The sequence below is a fragment of the Capricornis sumatraensis genome, chromosome X (assembly GCF_032405125.1).
Source record: "Capricornis sumatraensis isolate serow.1 chromosome X, serow.2, whole genome shotgun sequence".
Classification (NCBI taxonomy): Eukaryota; Metazoa; Chordata; class Mammalia; order Artiodactyla; family Bovidae; genus Capricornis; species Capricornis sumatraensis.
The window spans coordinates 44,103,107-44,121,527 of NC_091092.1; the positions used below are offsets into that span (position 1 = coordinate 44,103,107).

General features: G+C 39.2%; 1 protein-coding gene across 2 annotated transcripts; it reads left to right on the forward strand.

Annotated features, from left to right (window-relative positions):
• The first annotated feature begins 1,957 nt into the window (after positions 1–1,957).
• Positions 1,958–18,155, forward strand: HTATSF1 (HIV-1 Tat specific factor 1). Of its 2 annotated transcripts, XM_068962228.1 has the most exons (9): positions 1,958–2,182; positions 3,798–3,978; positions 4,658–4,705; positions 5,159–5,313; positions 7,276–7,439; positions 8,614–8,713; positions 14,456–14,545; positions 15,321–15,458; positions 15,987–18,155. In XM_068962228.1, the coding sequence occupies exons 1-9, from the start codon at positions 1,997–1,999 to the stop codon at positions 17,247–17,249; spliced, it is 2,325 nt and encodes a 774-aa protein (XP_068818329.1). In that variant the 5' UTR covers positions 1,958–1,996; the 3' UTR covers positions 17,250–18,155. The 2 variants fall into 2 exon arrangements, with proteins under 2 accessions (XP_068818329.1, XP_068818330.1); XM_068962229.1 differs by lacking the exon at positions 14,456–14,545.
• The last annotated feature ends 266 nt before the right edge of the window (positions 18,156–18,421 follow it).

Genomic DNA, 18,421 nt, shown 5'->3' on the forward strand with positions numbered 1-18,421 from the left:
TTGTATAGCCTATCTACATTCCAGTCCTGGAGTTTCAGGAGGTACCCACTATCTTTATAATAACAAAGGACCCAGCCCTCCCCGCTTTTGCTTGTTACCTGGACTGTTTCTTGCAAAAAAAATATTGCGGGGGGTGGGGTGGGGTGGGGGTGAGAACAGGTTATAAAGAGACACTTCCAGATTAACTCAGTTACTAGAGGTTGAATTCTAGGAATCCACAAGGAAATAAAAGTAGGAACCAGGTCTCATAGGGACAACAGCATTAAACAGTAACAACAAAACTGTGGGACCCAATGGCCAAACAGAATGCTATCATAGATACAAGCATGTTTCGCTCCCAACTCCACTATAGTGGTGACTCAATGACCCTCTATCACTGCCTCAGCTTCTCCTCTCACCCATACAGAACTTGGCCACAGAAGACTACTCTGCCCATGCCCACATTTCCTACTCGTCCCTCTTTCTGGGAGAGGCTTACTGGCTCAGTGAGTCAAACTCAGTCTAGAATGCGGGGCTACCCTACCAAGTCACCTCACAGGCCTCCAACTGGGTCACACAGGAGCTAAACATCAACTTTTGGCCACCTGCTCAGAAGGGCCTGTGGATACAGCAGGCGCTCAGAGTCACGTGCAGCAGGACTGCTTAGTATACCTATGATCTGCTTAGTTCACCTATGCTGTGAACCTATTCAGGAATGAAATGGAAGCTCAATAACACATTGCTGAAAACAGCTGTATACTATTTTTGGATCCTAAAAGAAATATTTAGCAAAACGTATATGAGCCCAATAAAACTCATGTTATCTACACTATAAATATGCATGCAAGTTCTATCACATGCACTTTTTTCCTAAAACATCAAAAAACGACGTTAGTGGGGCAGTAAAGGTGGTGTGTACACTGGATGTTACAGTTTCAGATTTGTAGCTTGAGCAAGTCTGAAACATGGAGAACAAGGGACAGGCAACTGTTGCCTTTCCTTTCCAGAGTCATCTCCAGCCTGAGGAAGGTACCAGAAAGAGAAAAGGACGGAGCAGAGACTTGGAGAGAAGGTTGGTCCTTCCACTCACCATTCGTTCGTTCATTCATTCACTCACCACACACGCACTATACATCAGACCCTGTACTACCAGCTCGGGCTAACCCGGCTCTCCTAGGGAAGTCTTCACGAAACAAGTGAAAGACTCGTTTCCCACGCGGAGGAGGGGCCTCTGGGAGAAGGAGGCGCATCTTTCTGTCGCAGCGCGTCATGTCCCGCCTGCCCCGTCCACTCCCCCAAGATGGCGGCCGCCTCGACGCCTGCTCCGGCGCCGGCCGAGTGGGAATCTTCCCACGCCTTTGGGCTACCGCCCCGCTGCGGACCCCGCGGAGCCCAACGTTCCCAGGAGGCCGTAGGCCCTGCGCTCCCCGCGGCCGCCGCGCCAGGACAGCCCTGCTGAGCATCTCCGCTCGGCAGCAGCGCAGCTCCCGGAGCCCCGCCCCCGGGGCCCCACGCCTCTGGCCCGTGTCGGCTCCTACTGACGCCACTGGGGGCGTGCCGGTGCGCCCCGCGACGACGCGACGCGCCAACAATGGCGACTTCGTCATCCTGAGCGGGCCTCGGTTTCCAAGTGGTTTCCAGACGTTGACGCGGGAGCCGCAGTTGCCTCAGACCCGGTCGGCGGCGGCGGCGGCGCGCGTGCGCGCTCCCGCCTCGACCCGGATCGGGCAGCGGCGGCGAGGCCCGGCGGGGCGAATCAGGTGGGCGGTGGCGCGGCGGGCCGGGACCTGCGACGCGCGCGCGCGCGCGCGGCGGGCGGGCAGCGGGCGGAGCGGGGGGCGGTGCGGCCGGCGAGTGGCCCTGACTTCCCGGGGGCTGCTGGGGCGCCGCGGGGAGGCGGGCCGGGGGGCGGTGGGGAGCGGGCTGAGTGTGGCCAACCTCCTTTTCTCTGTTCCCCTCCAGCATCAGCTCGGCCTCTTCGCTCGACCGGACCTTGCTTCTAGGCTAAGTGGGCAACATGAGCGGCAACAACTTGGATGCGAATGACGAGTTTGATGAGCAGTTGCGAATGCAAGAATTGTACGGAGACACCAAGGACGACGACACCGAGAAAGATCCCGGTGGAGAAACCGATTCTTTCGGGCAGCAGCCGACTGACACCCCGTACGAGTGGGACCTAGACAAGAAGGCTTGGTTCCCCAAGGTAAGAGTCGCCCGGGCGCCGCTGCACAGCGGGCCCACCTGGCCAGCCTCGCGGGGCGCTCCTTTCACGTTTTCTTTGCTGAGGTCCTGGGTTAGAGCCCCTCTGGCTAGTGACGTTTCTTTTTGTTGTGTCTCTGGCAGAACCGACGTGTAAAGGAACGGAAATCTTTAGGAAGATGTCTTCAATGTAATTTAATTCTTAAGTCCTTTTTATGCCTTATTAATTTTATCTATGAAGGTTGCAGTTGGTTTATGTCAGTGACTGCTTTTTATTGCAAAGAGGAAAACATAAAGAGCAAATTCAATCGATGTTAATCTCAGGTAGTCTCAATCTTACTTATCCTAGGAATTCAGATGGTTAACTGATGTGCTAGGTGCAAAATGCAACTTCTTGAGTTGAAAAAAATTGATAAATTGGTAAATTTTTACTGATTAAAGGTTGCATCTTTTTTTTTTCTTTCCTACTAAAGTTGGTCCTAGACACGTATATTTGAACCATATCACTACAGGAATATGACAGGAGGAGCACAGAATTTGGATGGAAAGGATCTGTGCCTATTTATTTAGAGTACCTGTAAATTTTTAAGCTTTCAGTTTCAGCTTGGAAGTAAAATGACTGATGTTAAACTTGGTTCTGTAAACTTTTTGGTCAGAGTACCCTGTTAATCAAAGTCTTGTGGTACAGGTGGAAAAAAAGGATACTTATCGCACACTAATAGATTTGCAAGCCAGTGATGCAAACCGTGTCTGCATTGTGTAATTTGAGTGTTATTTTTTAAATTATTTATTTAAACTGTTTTCTTTCCCATTTTTTATTTGTGTGTATGTTCCAATCCCTCTAAATTGTTAAACTTAACATTTCACTTGGGTACTGGTGGTGCCAGCTAGAGTGCAGATTTGGTTTCTTCAGCCTTCTGAGTACTTCAACAGTCATCTGATAGTATAGTAATTTTTGGCTGTATCTTTTTATGTTATGGAACCCATACCACTTCAAACTTCCAAGTTTAAAATTTTCCTCATTCCTATGTGTGCCTCACATTGACTGGTAGGAAAATACAACTACATTTGTTTCAGTGTGCAATTGTTCTTTTCTCTAAGAGCCAGGAGGATGGATGTGAGTTGGATTTGTTCTTGATTTGTTTTGACATTAAATGATAATGTGATTTGAGTACATATACTTATGTTCATCTGTATAGTAAAAGAAAATTTGATTCTGTTGTTAGATTATTAGTTGACTGTTGGTTTTTATTCTGTTTATTGTTATCTGGTACTTCCTTTGCTATATATATTTGTAGTCTTAGTCAAGTAGACTACAGAGTAATTTACAAATGAAACAACTAAGAAAGGTGCCAACATCACTTAAAATGCCTTTAATAGTATCTCAGACTTTTGTGTTGATAATCCAAGTACCCATGTCTTAATTTTTTTATTCTCTTTTGCACAGTTTTCTATGTAGGTGACTATTCTTCATATATGCTTTAATTACTGTTATCCACAGAAACACTCAAATGTGACATTGTATAACTGAATATACTGTTATTTAATACAGTGTAAACTTTTCACAGTAGGAAATCATTTTTTAATTTGTGTGTGTGTGCACTAAACTTCTTATTTAGATCACTGAAGATTTCATTGCTACATATCAGGCCAATTATGGCTTTTCTAACGATGGTGCATCGAGTTCTACTGCAAGTGTCCAAGATGTCAGTGCTAGGACTGCAGAAGAACCTCCGCAAAGACAACCCCCTGAACCCAGTGATCTGAAAAAGAAGGGAGAAAAGAGAAAGGCTGAATCAGGCAAGTAGATTTAGCTTGCAAAACATGAGTATAAAAGTTAAAAATATGAGTATGTGTATATGTATTTACTTTTTGGAGAATTAGAACTTTGACAGAATCATAAGATGGGTATTTTTAATTATTATTATTATTTGGGTTCATGTGTTGGCTCTCCCACTAACCTGTAGGCATCAAGCGGATTGTTTCAATTCAGTTCAGTTCTCAGTTTCTTCCTTTCCAAAACAGAATTCTTATTAGGAGATTATTTAAAGTTCTGTTTATGTGATTGGTTTGGGTTTTTTTTTTTTTTGGTACATCCAGTTAAGTTAAACAAGTCAATTTTGCTTCAGCTTGGCCAGATCTGACAGTAGATTGGAGTCAGAAGCAACCTATGCCAAGGCTTAAAGTCAGAGCAGGAGTAAGGTTTGTTTTTTTTTTTAAGGTAGTATCAGATTCATAAAGAACCGAGGTAAGCTAGCCATCTTTTTTCAGACAGGGCTCTGAAGTGAATTACTTGTCCAAAGATCCAAATACTTTGAAAACTAGCCAGTGATTTGATTTAGTCTGTCTTATTCTAAGGGTAAGAAAAAGTTTCTGGAAGTTTTGAGAAACTGCCACACTGTCAGGATTTCATAATGGGACTCTTAACCTTTTCTTGCATGTGTTTTTACTTGATTTTTTACTCGATTTTTATTTTTAGGATGGTTTCATGTTGAAGAAGGCAGAAATACAAATGTTTATGTATCTGGTATGTATACCTTTTAACCACATTTAGAATAGAAAATATTTGATTTTGAGGTTTTCCACAAAGTTATTTTTAGATTTCCATATCTCTGAATTCTATTTTTTAACCATTGTGTCATTTATTTGCTCAGCCATTTATATTAGTGAGGAATATGTTGTTTTTTTATAAAACTAAGAAAAAATACATGTATATAACTTTGCATGCCATCCTTTCTGATGGCTGTAGGTAACTCAGCAGTTACCTGAGTATGTATATTTCAAATGAGTATGTATGTATTCAAATGTAAACATGAAATTTCTTCAACTCTATAGATGTGAGATTTTTACACTTTTAGAAAACCAAAATTTTGGTGCACTTATCACTTATCCAAGTTACAGATTTTGAATTAGTAGAAACTTAAGTAATCCTCACCTTTGTTATAGATGGCTTTATAATTTGTTTTCCTTAACATCACAGGTTTGCCTCCAGACATTACAGTGGATGAATTTATACAACTCATGTCAAAGTTTGGCATTATTATGAGAGATCCTCAAACAGAAGAATTTAAGGTCAAGCTTTACAAAGATAATCAAGGAAATCTTAAAGGAGATGGACTTTGCTGTTATTTGAAGGTTAGTTATATGGTCATGGAAGTTTCTTCTATCTCCATTTTCAGCTCAGGAACCAGGGCTATAATTTTGTATAGTTGATAACCAAGGGTGAGGGCTATTCAAAACAGGATGGGAATAAAACTATTGTTTCTGATTGTGCCTGTGTGTATCACACTGATAAAGTTATTTACTTGCTCTAGTAAAAAACTATGTTGTAAAGTTACTCACTTGCTCTTGTAAGAAACTATGTTACCAAGTCAAGGTATTATGTAAGTCATAGGACAGAGGTGCTTCTTTTGTCTTAAAAGAATTCTTGCTGCAAAGATCTCTTTACGAGTATATGAATGTAATCAACGCAGAACACATTCAAAAAGCCACAAAGATAAGAAAGTCTAACATTTTATTCCCCCATTGGAATGAGTTAGACCAGGGTTTGGCAAACTTCTGCCCATTGCCTGTCTTTGTGAATGAAGTTTTATTGGAACATTCCCACATTGTTTCATTTAAGCATTTGTCTGTACCTCCTTTCACATTGCAACAGCAAAGTTGAGTAGCTGCCACACAGACCACATGGCCCACATAGCCTAAAATATTAACTTACCAGCTCTTTACAAAAGAAGTTTTCTGACCCCTGAATTAAACCATAAAGGAAGTGATAACTTAAGCTTAGTGCTTTGAAATATATTTTGAATGAGAGAGAAGATAGAATGGTATTAACAGACATCTGCAGAACTTTATGTATTCATGGTACCATAAATTGCAAAGGGGAAAGCTCAGTGTCAAGGCAGCCATTATTTTTGGAACACCTGTCACGTTAGGAGCATGTGTTACTATGCATTATTGCGGGGTACAAAAGAAATGGGCACAATGATGGCATATTACATATGTCATGGAACCTGAAAATAATTACAAAGTGAAATCAAAGTGTTAAAACAACAGTATCAATGTCACGAGTGTGTTGCGAGTATACAGCATTTCAGTGAAATCAGAGGGGGCTAAGAGTAAGCTGACAGCTTTGGGAAAGATAGGTTTTTGACCTCGTTCTTGAACATAATGGGGATCATACAAGACTGTGACCATTATAGGAAGATATTTATGTAATTTTCAAATGTAAGGAGCTTGAACACTTAATAAGTTCTTCAGGGTTTACTAAAAATCTGTGAAGAGTCTCTTAGGGGGTTTCATTGAGTTTTAAAATTTTTTTAAAGAGAAAGGTAGGGTTTTGATAAACTTTTTATATAAAATTTATGACCCATAAAAGTACAAGATTACCAAACCAGTGAATTGAGTTCCAGAATAACATAGTTAATTATTCCAGGATCCATATTTGATTGTGTGGCTGAATTCAGTTGTCCTTTTGAGTTTTCCTTAGATCTTTGAATCAGTGCAGAGCTGACAACGGCCCCCTTTCTTTAGGACCCAGAATCCACACGTGTGTAATGTTCAAGTTGTCAGATAATCATCTTCCTAGTATATCACAGACCTACATTTTAATTGATGAACAAAAAAAAAATTAAAGGCTGACCAAACTACTCCCAGTTTCTTGAGTCATCTAGTCTTTTAAGTAGGAAACTTTTAGAATTTTAAAACTGGAGTGCACCTTAGAAATCACGCAAGTCCATTTGCCTCATTATACAGATGAGAAATCGATACTCCAAAAGGCAAAACTGCTATTCCAGTAATGGTATAACTTTAATTTTGTCAAGAACTCTGCAAAGAAGGCATTTCCATTCCCATTTTATAGATGAAGAAATTGGGGCTCAGGGAGCTTGAATAACTTGCCTAGCTTCATATAACCGGTTGGGGACAGTTGTGACTTAAATACAAGTTTCCTGATAGGCATTCTGGAGTTCTTTATTCCCATGTAAGTAGTTACATTTAAATTTTTATTTTATGTATAATCAAATCATTCATCTAAAACACTCCTAAAGTTTCATTTCAGTGTGTAACTTACTGATTGTAACTTGTTTTCACTTTACAAAGAGAGAATCTGTGGATCTGGCATTAAAACTTTTGGATGAAGATGAAATTAGAGGCTACAAATTACATGTGGAGGTGGCAAAATTTCAGTTGAAGGGAGAATATGACGCCTCAAAGAAGAAGAAGAAGTGCAAAGACTACAAGAAAAAGCTGTCTATGCAACAAAAGTTGGTGGTTTTTTTTTTCTGTTTTGAAAGATTTTGTATAAATATTCTAGAGTATGTTTTTGGTAATAACTGCATAGTTTTGTTCCATCAAATATGCCTACAGATTATTTTTAAAGAATTTCATTTACTATACACCTGAAAATAACACACTATAAATCAACTATATGCCAATATAAAACAAAAATTTTTTAAACTTTTATTAGATCCTCAGAAACCTTCAGTAATCTGTGTAACAGGATGTTTGGTAGTGACGGTGTTTTTCATTTTCTGGGGTGTTCATTTTTAATACAATAGGAACTTAAATAAACTAAAGCCATCTCTACAGAAAATGTTGAATATCAAATTAAATAAGATGTTTTAGGTTTATATACAAGAGCCATTAGTTCATTTTTAATGTGGATGGAATCAGCGTACCAGGAGCTAAATTTTTACATTCATACTTGTTAGTAGGAGTTAGAAATTACAAGCTTTATCATTTTTTATGTACTATGTGTTTATATATAATATATACATGTCATCAAGTTTCTATTATGTTATTTAATGTTTTTTGAAATATGCTGTTTTTAAGAAATGAGCCAAAATGATGAGCACTTAGATCAGGGTGAATTCTAGTAAAGCTTCTAACACTATACTTAAACTAATGGTAAAATGGTTATAAAAGCATTTAGTTGTGATGCCAGTAGTTTTTATAGGAATAAAGTAGATACCTAAGCACTTTATAGACAAACCAGTAAGATTTAAGATTGTAACAGAGTAGTTTTACATATTTCAGTGCAGTTGTTTGTTCTTTATAATTATAAAATACCTAGAAACTAATACAATTTGAACATTTCTTTGGCCTCGAAGTATCTTTTCCTATATAGTCATAAATACTAAATAATTACCAATTTTCCAGGAGTCTCATTGGAATGTTTGTAACCAGACAGAAGTTCTGAAAAATATACTTACTCTGGGCATTTCAGATACTGGGTCCATCTTTCACCTGCCAATTGTCTTTATTTCAGAAAGCTGTGCAGTAACTGTGACTAAAATACACATTGTTGTTTTGAAATCAAATAATAATTATCATTATTAAGCATTCAGTAAAGGATTATATTTATAGCTTGTTTTTTTCCTCTCTCCAACAAGTCTGAAATGAAATTCACAACTTCTTGTTCCTACTTTGTCACATTAGGCAGTTGGATTGGAGACCTGAGAGACGAGCTGGCCCATCCCGAATGCGCCATGAGCGAGTTGTCATCATCAAAAACATGTTTCATCCAATGGATTTTGAGGTAGGAAGAAGTATTCTTACGGTTAGAAACACAGATATTCTCTCTTTCAAGAGAACCCAAAGCTTGCCTCATTGCATCTTTCTCATGTCACATCCTGCATGTTCATGAGTTGTCATGGTTGGAAAATGGAACCAAGAATCAATTGAAGGTTTCAGACTTTCCCAGGTTTAGCCCAGTGTTCTTTTAGTCATATCCCAAGTAAACCAGGCTAATACCCATACTGTGGCCCCAGATGGCAGCTGCTATATAAAAATACAGTCTTAAAAAGATTTCTGTGAGTTACTTGTGGATGCTAAGTACAGTTCAACAATACAGGCTTACTTTGGTGGGGAGGACCAGTTTCACAATTGGAAATGAAAACCTCACTTTAGTGCTAAAAGTTTGATCCTTAAAAAACCTTAGGTTAGTAAAATACTGCTGCTGCTGCTGCTGCTACTAAGTCGCTTCAGTCGTGTCTGACTCTGCGACCCCATAGACGGCAGCCCACAGACTTCTCTATCTCTGGGATTCTCTAGGCAAGAATACTGGAGTGGGTTGCCATTTCCTTCTCCAAGTGAAATACAGTCCCTGACATTTGAGTAGTGGAGGTTGTTTTTTCAGAATCTAATTTTTACAAGACCCTTTAGTGGCTGTTAGGAGGACTTTGTAATACTTGATGTCCATGGACAATTCTAGGAACAGCAAATAAAAGTGAATAAAGGAAGAAGAGCTACTAGAGAGGTTTAAGAAATATTAGTTGCCGTCAGGGTACCTTGTGTTACATTCTGCGTCTTGTTCTTATCTGTGTGTTTTGGCCTAGACTCATGGGATCATTCATGGAAGAACAATTCTTTATTCTCTGCCTGGATTCTGAAATTAATGATAACAAGTTACACATAAGAAAACAATGTTCGTAATGTAAAATTCCAGACAGTTTGCATATGTTCTTATTCCTATCAAAGCCCACTCTTGTTTCTTTTGTGCACTGAAACAGAGTCAGAGTGGCAATATCATTTTACCCCCCTTTTAGAGAGCTCCAAAATGGTCTGTGAAACTCCATCTCTGCAAATAGTGAGGTGATAAGATTTACTGTGCATCTATGAAGCCTGTATCTTTTGAGGTCATCGAGAAGATACATGTGGTCTATTAGTACTGTGTGGTGTCTCTTCTGTCTCGAATCCTGAAGAATCTTGAAATACGACAGAGCCAGTTTAGACTTGCAGTGATAATGAACTATGTTGTTGTTGTTATTTTTTAATGCACATAGGGACTTGCCTGGCGGCCCAATGGTTAGGACTCTGAGCTTCCACTGCTGGGGGCCCCAAGTTCAGTCCCTGGTCAGGGAACTAGGATCCCTCAAGCTGGAAGGTTGGCCAAAAAAAGCCCACACAAGTTCACATGCACACTAAATGCTTTTTGAAATGCTGTCCCTCCCAGCTGGGGCTTTGAAAGGCATGTATAGATGGATCATGGTATCTAGTCTGCTTGGTACAACTCCAGAATTCCCTGTGATTCATCTACATTTTATTTCTTTGGCAGATAGTTATTTTTTTAGTTAGGTGACCTATTAATTTCTGTGACTGGAGACCTCTAGATTCACAACATTCTATACTCCTAACTCTTGAACATGAACATAAATGTATATTTAATTTATTAAGTATCCAGGCTCTCTGTAAGTTGAAGTCTGTTGAGTGATTAACCTGTTTCTGCCTCCTGCCTTGCTCATTGAGACACTTAAGTCTAGCTATCACCCTGGGCAGACTTAATTTTTCCTAGCTTAACAAATAATCTTTCCTCCCCAAAGCCACATTTATTCTTCCTTGACTCCTACAAATTCCCTCCAGTGGATGTTTTAAAGGATAGAAATTTTATGCTTGTCAGTTCTTGATTGTTTAAAAAAGAAAGTCTTTATTGGTTTAGTATAAACTGTGGAATTATAGAGCCTTTATATTAGCCGGTTTTATTTTATTCATAGCATTTATTATCTGAAGTCTTTGGATCTTATCTGTTAACATATGAGCTCCGTGAGAGTCAGGGCTCTGTCTTCCTGGTTTGCTGTTATATTCCCAGTGCATAGGACACAGAAGGCCCTCAATATTTATCTGAAGAAGTGAAAGAATGAATGAAACCTCTTTTACTCACAAGGCAGAGTGTTTTCATTCACTCAATGAATAGAATATTTTCTCTTTAGCATCTTTGCAAATGAAGGAAAGTTTTCAGACAGCTGTGCCACAGCGGCTGGGAAGGGCAGTGATGGGCTTCAGAGTTCTTGGGCAGAGAAACCCTTGGTGCTGTCTTTGTTTGCCCATCTACCTGGGCTCGTGTGGTCTGCCCAGCTTGGTGAGAGCCTGTCAGCAGTTTTTGTTTTTTTGCTCAGTGTTTCATCGGCTTGAATGTAAAAGTGTATCAGTATAGGTCTGTCCACTGTAGCAGATTGTCCAGTATGGTAGACTATAGCCACATGTAATTATTTCAGTTTATTTATTTTATCATTATTATTTTTCCTTTTTAGCCATACCATGTGGCTTGTGGGATCTTAGATCTCTGACCAGGGGTTGAACCTTTTTAAAAAAAAAAAAAATTGAAGTTTTTGTGGCAACCCTGTGTGGAGCAAGCCTGTTAGCACCATCTTTCTAGTAGCATTTTCTCACTCTCTTTCTCTCTGTCACATTTTGGTAATTGTCACAGTAGTTCATATTTGTTCTTTATTACTATATTTGTTATGGTGATTTGTGTTATAGTCTTTGTTATAGTAATCTTTGTTACTATGATGACTTGCTGGAGGTTCAGATGATGGTTAGCATTTTTTAGCGGTATTTTTAAAATTAAGGCATATCTTTTTTAGATATGATGCTTTTGTCTACTTAATAGACTACAGTATAGTGTAACATAACTGGAAAACCAAAAAAGTTCGTGTGACTTGCCTTATTGCAATATTTGCTTTATTGTGCTGGTCTGGAACCGAACCTGCAGTATCTCCAAGGTATGCCTGTATGTCTTTATTCCAAACAGTTGATTAGTGCTAGAAGCAAAATACCTAGAAATACTTTTTGGTATCAGGGTGAACAGTGAAGGCTAGTATTTTAAATGTAATTTTAGGGGGTTTTCAGTGTTTAATTCAAAGCCTTATTTAAAAAAAAATCATGCCTGGCAAATCTGAATACTAAAAGATGGAAAACTGAAACTCAGATGCAGAGGTGGGTTTCTCATTGTGTATACCAGGGCTGTTCAATAGAAGTCTAATCTGAGCCACATGTGTAACTTAAATTTTTCTGGCAGCCACAGTATAAATACAACATGAAACGGGGGAAGTAAATTTTAATAATGAATTTTATTTAACCCAATATATCCAAGTATTATGATTTTAGCATATACCATAAAAATGTTAATAAGCTATGTTTCATTGTCCCCCCCCCCTTTGGTACTAAATTTTCAAAATCTGGTATTTACTTCACACCTGCAGCCCACATCAATTTGGACAGGCCACGTTTCAAGGGCTCAGTAGCTACATGGGGTTATTGGCTACTGTCTTGAATAGGTTTAGATTGGAAAGGAATGAGAAATACGGTTTATTCCTGGGAAAACAAAGCACCACTCTGGAAAAAAATTATGAGTGTCGCATGTGGAAGGTTTCGGCTTAACAGTCTGAGTTTAGTCTCAGGTCTGTTGCTTGCAAAGAGCTGTCTTTGGAAAATTTTCATGCTTAGCCAAGTTAAAGATACTTAACCAGGGGAAGGGGTTACTATCTTTAAGTCTCATGATACTATAGCTGTAAAGACATATTTGTTTCTCAAGCTGGTAAAAATGAAAACAGAAGTCTGGGAAGTCTTTGGCTGAAATTTGATGTTCTTTTAGGAAGGGCACTGAGGCTTTGATAAATAAAGACAGGGACTTCCCTGGTGCTTCAGTGGTTGACAGTCGCCTTCCAATGCAAGGGACACTGGTTCAGTCCCTGGTTGGGGAACTGAAATCCCACATGCCACCAGGCAACTAAGCCTGCATGCTGCAACTAAGACCTGACACAGCCAAAAATAAAAATAAAAAAGTTTTTAAAAAAGAAACAAAGACAGTAATGCACCTCTCCCTTCCACAGTAGAGCTGTGGAATCATGCTTAAATTCGTCAAATATTTTGAAACTTTTTTTAAAAAATATAATTCTGATTTCCTTTGGTAAAGAAAATAGTTACTAGGAACAGTTTATCAAACTGAAAAAGTTTTTATCGACTGTTCATTGTGTGAAAAAACTGTGCTGTGTTCTATGAGGTATTTGAAATTCAGTCAAGGGAGATTCCTGTTTGCAGAAAGCACCCAATCTGATAGGAGCTACGTGCCACACACACATCCCTAGAAGCCACCCCATGGCTTTACCAAATGAGTATAGAGTTTATGTTCCATTCCCCATTCCTCTCAGATTTGAGAATTTTATATAAAACAAATTGGCATATTCTCCAGAGTTAGGTTTTATAAGTGGGAGAAATCCAGAGTCCTGCCAGCTATAGTTTTAGAAGCCTCAGATTTATAGGATTTTTACAGTTTTAATTTTAAATTTGATTTCAGTAACTGCCTACCAGTTGTTTATTTTTGCCTTTTGACAAACTTTAGGAAGGAGAAGCCACTTGTCATTTTTTGCTGTTCTCTTTAGTTGGTGAGGATTCAAATGTTTCCTAAAAAGTGTTTAGGTCTGCTTCAGTAGAAATTAGTAGATAGGATACCCTTGTATATGTTTTTATGTAGTTGAAATTCAAGTTGATAATATAACTTTTCATGAGCCTTTTTCATGCTTTGGAACTTGAAGAAAATTTAATTCCCACAAAAAATCTTAAATCCTTTTGTTGTTGGGGGAGGGGGGACTCAAGACCACTAGAAGCAGCAGTGTTTGAGTATTCTTAATAGACTCATAGTTGCAATAAAGCAGTAGTTAAGTGCGTGTTTTTATTGTGTGGTTAACCGCAGCTCCTTATTTGTGGGTTTCTATTGCAGTGTGGTAGGAGGCAAGATGAACAGGGATCCTTATAGGGGAGGTTTACCCTATGAGTTAAAATAAAATCTCAGAAGCACGAAGAATGATTGTAGGACACTCAGTCAGTGAAGGGCTTCCCTCATAGCTCAATTGGTAAAGAATCTGCCTGCAATGCAGGAGATCCCAGTTCAATCCCTGGGTTGGGAAGATCCTCTGGAGAAGAGAAAGGCTACTCTTTCCAGTATTCTGGCCTGGAGATTCCCATGGACTATACAGTCCATGGGGTCGCAAAGAGTCGGACATGACTGAGCAACTTTCACTTCACTTCAGTCAATGAAAAGGATATATGTCTCCTCCTTGCAGCATTTTGGTAAATAGGAATCTATGCAAAGCACAAAGCAAAGGTTTTTCATCTTCACAGTCATTGTGATGCCGATGCAGAACATAAGAATTATTAGTCTCTGACTTAATATATGCCACAGGACTTCACCTGTTACAGCTGCTATTATTTGGGATTTTCACTGACATGTTTCTTCCCTCTCCTTTACCACCGGACATTCCCATTGCTGCCTACCATACTTGTCCATTCCCCTATCTTAAAGCCAGGCCGACTAGTAGTAGTAGCAGCAGATGTGATAGTCTAACTTCTTTAGACTTGGACTTTTTTTTAATTTTGTAGACTGCAGGCAAACATAGCTAATAACCTTAAGCAAAACTTTTGTTTGTTGGTTTGTCAAAGCAATAAATTCATTCTCAGGATTTATAAAGGGGAAAACCCCTTTTAATTGAGTGTGTTTTTGTAGGATGATCCACTGGTGTTGAATGAAATCAGAGAAGACCTTCGAGTAGAGTGTTCAAAGTTTGGACAAATTAGGAAGCTCCTTCTCTTTGATGTAAGTTAGTGGCTTGAACAAATGATTCCTAAAGCAATTTTTTTTCCATTTTAGTAAGTTATTACCAAATGTCAGTATGCCTCCAAGTTTTTTATATTAATGTTTTTGTGTAGTAGGTCTGCTCTCTAGTGGTGGTGGTCTGTTAGCAGTATTAGATAGCATAATTAGATGAACATGGATTACAAGCCAAGACTTTGATAAGACTTGCTTATGCCGTGGTTATTTTCCTTTGTCATCACTCTTGAGTGAGTGTATGGCCAGGTGAAAGTGTAAAAGAGTCAACATTTATTGATTGCAAACTACAGTTACTTTACATGTTATCTCATTTAATCCTCCTAATCCTCTGAGATAGGTACGTGCTATTTTACCTATTTTTTATTTATTTACCCATTTTACAGATGAGAGAGTTTAGAGATTGAGCACTCTGCCCAAGGTCATTTAGCTGCTAAATGGCAGAGCCAGGATTTAATCCCAAGGCCATTCAGCTTCAGAGTCCACATTCTTAACAACCATGCTGTTCTGCTTCTCCTTTGACACTGTTATGAGCAGGAACATTGCCAAGTATATCATGCTTGGTTTTTGCTAGACAAAGTTAGGCTAAAGAAGTAGCTAGCTGCTTGTCACTGGTTGGAATAAATGGAAAGAAAGACTTCATACATAAAATCTTTAGCTTAAATGATCAGAAAAAACACTACTGCCCTACTTTGCCACATGTGTATATTTCTCTTTCAGTTTTCTCATTCATTCCTTCTTTTATCTTCCTTGTTTTTTTTAGAGACACCCCGATGGTGTGGCCTCTGTGTCCTTTAAGGATCCAGAGGAAGCTGATTATTGTATTCAAACCCTCAATGGAAGGTGGTTTGGTGGGCGTCAAATCACTGCCCAAGCGTGGGATGGAACTACGGATTATCAGGTGAGTTCTGCAACTGTCAAGGACACATGAATTGTTTCATTCCAACAGATACTGATCTAGCAGTTTTTCATGTAAGTTTTCAGTTATGTGTAATTTGTTTAATGTAACAGTACTTTTAAATAATCCTTTACATTGAGAGTATGGAAAGAAAAATGTTTCATTCTTTCAGTTTAGAAGTCTGAAGTGCTGAGCTTGCTCAGAACAGCAATAGGGAAAGAATGCATTAAGCTAAAGTGTTTCTCTTCTTTTCTGTCTTATAAAGTACAGACAGTTCAATGATTAACTTTTTAATTGATGAGACATTTCTGCAGTGCTGTGGCATTGGGCATTTATTTAAATGATCTTAAGATCAGTGCTGCTAAATTAAGGTGTAAAGTTTGGAAAGTGAAGATAGGGAATTGCTTTCATTTCCCAGAAGTGATATCTTATAAAATCAGAGTACTGTGAGCAATATTAGAAATGTTCCAAGATGTTGTCACTTCTTTTGGCCTAAAACATCTCTTAACAGCAGTTTCCATGTGTACACAGGTGGAGGAGACCACAAGAGAAAGGGAGGAAAGGCTGAGAGGATGGGAGGCTTTCCTCAATGCTCCTGAGGCCAACAGAGGCCTACAGCGTTCAAATTCCATCCGTGCTCCAGAAAGGGCAGGGCCTTCTAGAGTTAGGCATTTTTCTGAGCACCCTGGCACATCTCAAACAAATGTTCAAGCAGCTGCAACTGAAATGGCATTTGAAGAACCTATAGATGAAAAGAAGTTTGAGAAAATGGAAGATGGGGGAGAAGTTGAAGAAGCTACTTCTGAAAAAGATGCTAAAGAAAGTGGCCCTGAAAAAGAAGCTGAAGGTCCCCAAGAAGAATCTGAAGAGAGCTGCCTTGAAAGAGAGTCTAAGGAAGGCTGTTCCAAAAGAGAGCGTGAAGAAGACTTCCCCGAGAGAGAGTCTGGAGAAGGCAGCCCTGAGAAAGAGCGTGAAGAGGGTAATCCTAACAAAGAGTCAAAAGAGACTGTCCCTGAAAGAGAATCCAAAAAGAAGAAACTCAAAACGGATCCTGACAAGAACGGCCGTGAGAAGGAGTCTGAAGAAGAAGGCCCCGGCAAGGAGTCTGAGGGGGAGGCCAGCCCCCAAAAGGTGGCTTCTGAAGATGACGACTCAGAACAAGAGTCTGAAGACTGCTCAGAAAAGCAGTTTGACGATGGCTCTGAAAAAGAGTTAGAAGAAAATGGCCTTGAGAAAGGTTTTGAGGAAGATGCCTCTGACAAGGAATTTAATGAAAACATTCCGGAAAAAGAGTTAGACGAAAATGAGTCTGAAAAATCAGAATTCGAAGATGACAGCTCTGAAAAAGTGTTTGATGAAGAAGGCTCTGAGAAAGAGTTAGACGAAGAGTCAGATGAAAAGGAAGAAGAGGAAGATGCATATGAAAAGGTATTTGATGATGAGTCAGATGAGAAAGAGGACGAAGAAGATGCAGAAGAAAAGGAACTTGAAGATGCTGATGAAAAGGACGAAGACGATGATGCAGATGAAAAGGTATTTGAAGATTCGGACGGAAAAGAAGATGAGGAAGATGGAGATGCAAAGGAAGATGAAGACATAGATGAAAAGGTGTTTGAAGATGATGATTCCAACGAGAAGTTGTTTGATGATGACTCCAGTGACAAATTGTTTGAAGATTCGGATGAGAGAGGGACTGTGGGTGGCTTAGGGAATGTTAAGGAGGAAGGGCCCTTGTCCACAGGCAGCAGCTTTGTTCTCAGTAGTGATGATGATGATGATGACGACACTATTTAATCCCTTAAACTTGCTTTTTAGGGAGATTCCATCTCCATTTTGCCTCTGCTGCAGGGTAATTACTCGTAGTGTTACATGAACGTGTGCATAGAGGTAGGATGCCATCCGATTAATGCAGTGACGTGTTCATGGTTACCTGTACCTAATGATTTTAAATATGTGTTCATTGGCTGTTCAGTTCAAACTCCATAGCATAATGCAAGTTAACTTGCTCCTCGTCCTTTGTCAGATTTCTTAAGTGCATGCAAAATAATATTTTTTAAAGTATTCTGATTGAAGTTTGTGACATTCAGAAATAAAGAAAGTTGTTGATATGCAGAAACAGAAAATTGTACTTGAGTTAAATTGCATTTTTAATTCTTGCTCTTGCTTTATTCATACTAACGTTTGGTTTTTTTTTTTAAGGCCTTGAAAAATCCCTGTAGGTGTCTCCTTGCTTCCACTTTATGATGTTACCACTGATATCCCCATTTCCCCTCTCTAAACCAGAACATGTTACTAAAACTTACGAAGTAAAGAACTCTTCGGTGTTTTTTGCTCCCCAGTCCGCACAAGTTACTTTTTTCTACCCTCTTCCCATGAAAATTCACTCTTAAATGTGCAAAGGTGAACTTCCCAAAGTCCACAGTTTCCATTACTGAAAATATGGAGGAGATTAGAATTCTGCCATTTACTGTTTGGACACCTCTAGAAGGTGATTCAAGTTACAGGACCTTTCCCCAGAAAAATCTGTACGTACACTACACAACCTTCTGTATCCAGTTGGGGCAGTTCGTGTGGATCTCCTGGAGTTTAAGAACTATTGTCACACATACTTCAGATTTTTGTTTTTGATTTTGTTCTAGAATCGTGGTACCTAGTACTATGGAAATTGTGTAGTTCCAATAAAAAAAATGTGGCTCTTTTCTTGATTGCGCTTTCCAAATTCAGTATTGATGAATTGACTTCTGATGTTGCACTTAAGAAGTTATTCTCATAAATTAGAATTAAAATAAACTGCATTGGTGCATTTTCATTATACCGTCTGTCAGTGTAATCATTACCCTCTTCAGACAGAAAAGACTTGTACTTCAAGCCAACTTTCTGAGAATTTTTTAGTTCATGTCTGGGATCTGTTAAAAATCTTCAGGCTTTTCACCAGGGACAAATCAGTGAAAGAGGTGAAGAAAGTT

Coding starts and splice junctions, on each gene's coding strand:
- HTATSF1 (XM_068962228.1), top strand. CDS start 1,997: ATGAGCGGCAACAACTTGGATGCGAATGACGAGTTTGATGAGCAGTTG. Junction 2,183..3,797: donor AGAAGGCTTGGTTCCCCAAG/GTAAGAGTCGCC, acceptor CTTCTTATTTAG/ATCACTGAAGATTTCATTGC. Junction 8,714..14,455: donor TTCATCCAATGGATTTTGAG/GTAGGAAGAAGT, acceptor GTGTTTTTGTAG/GATGATCCACTGGTGTTGAA.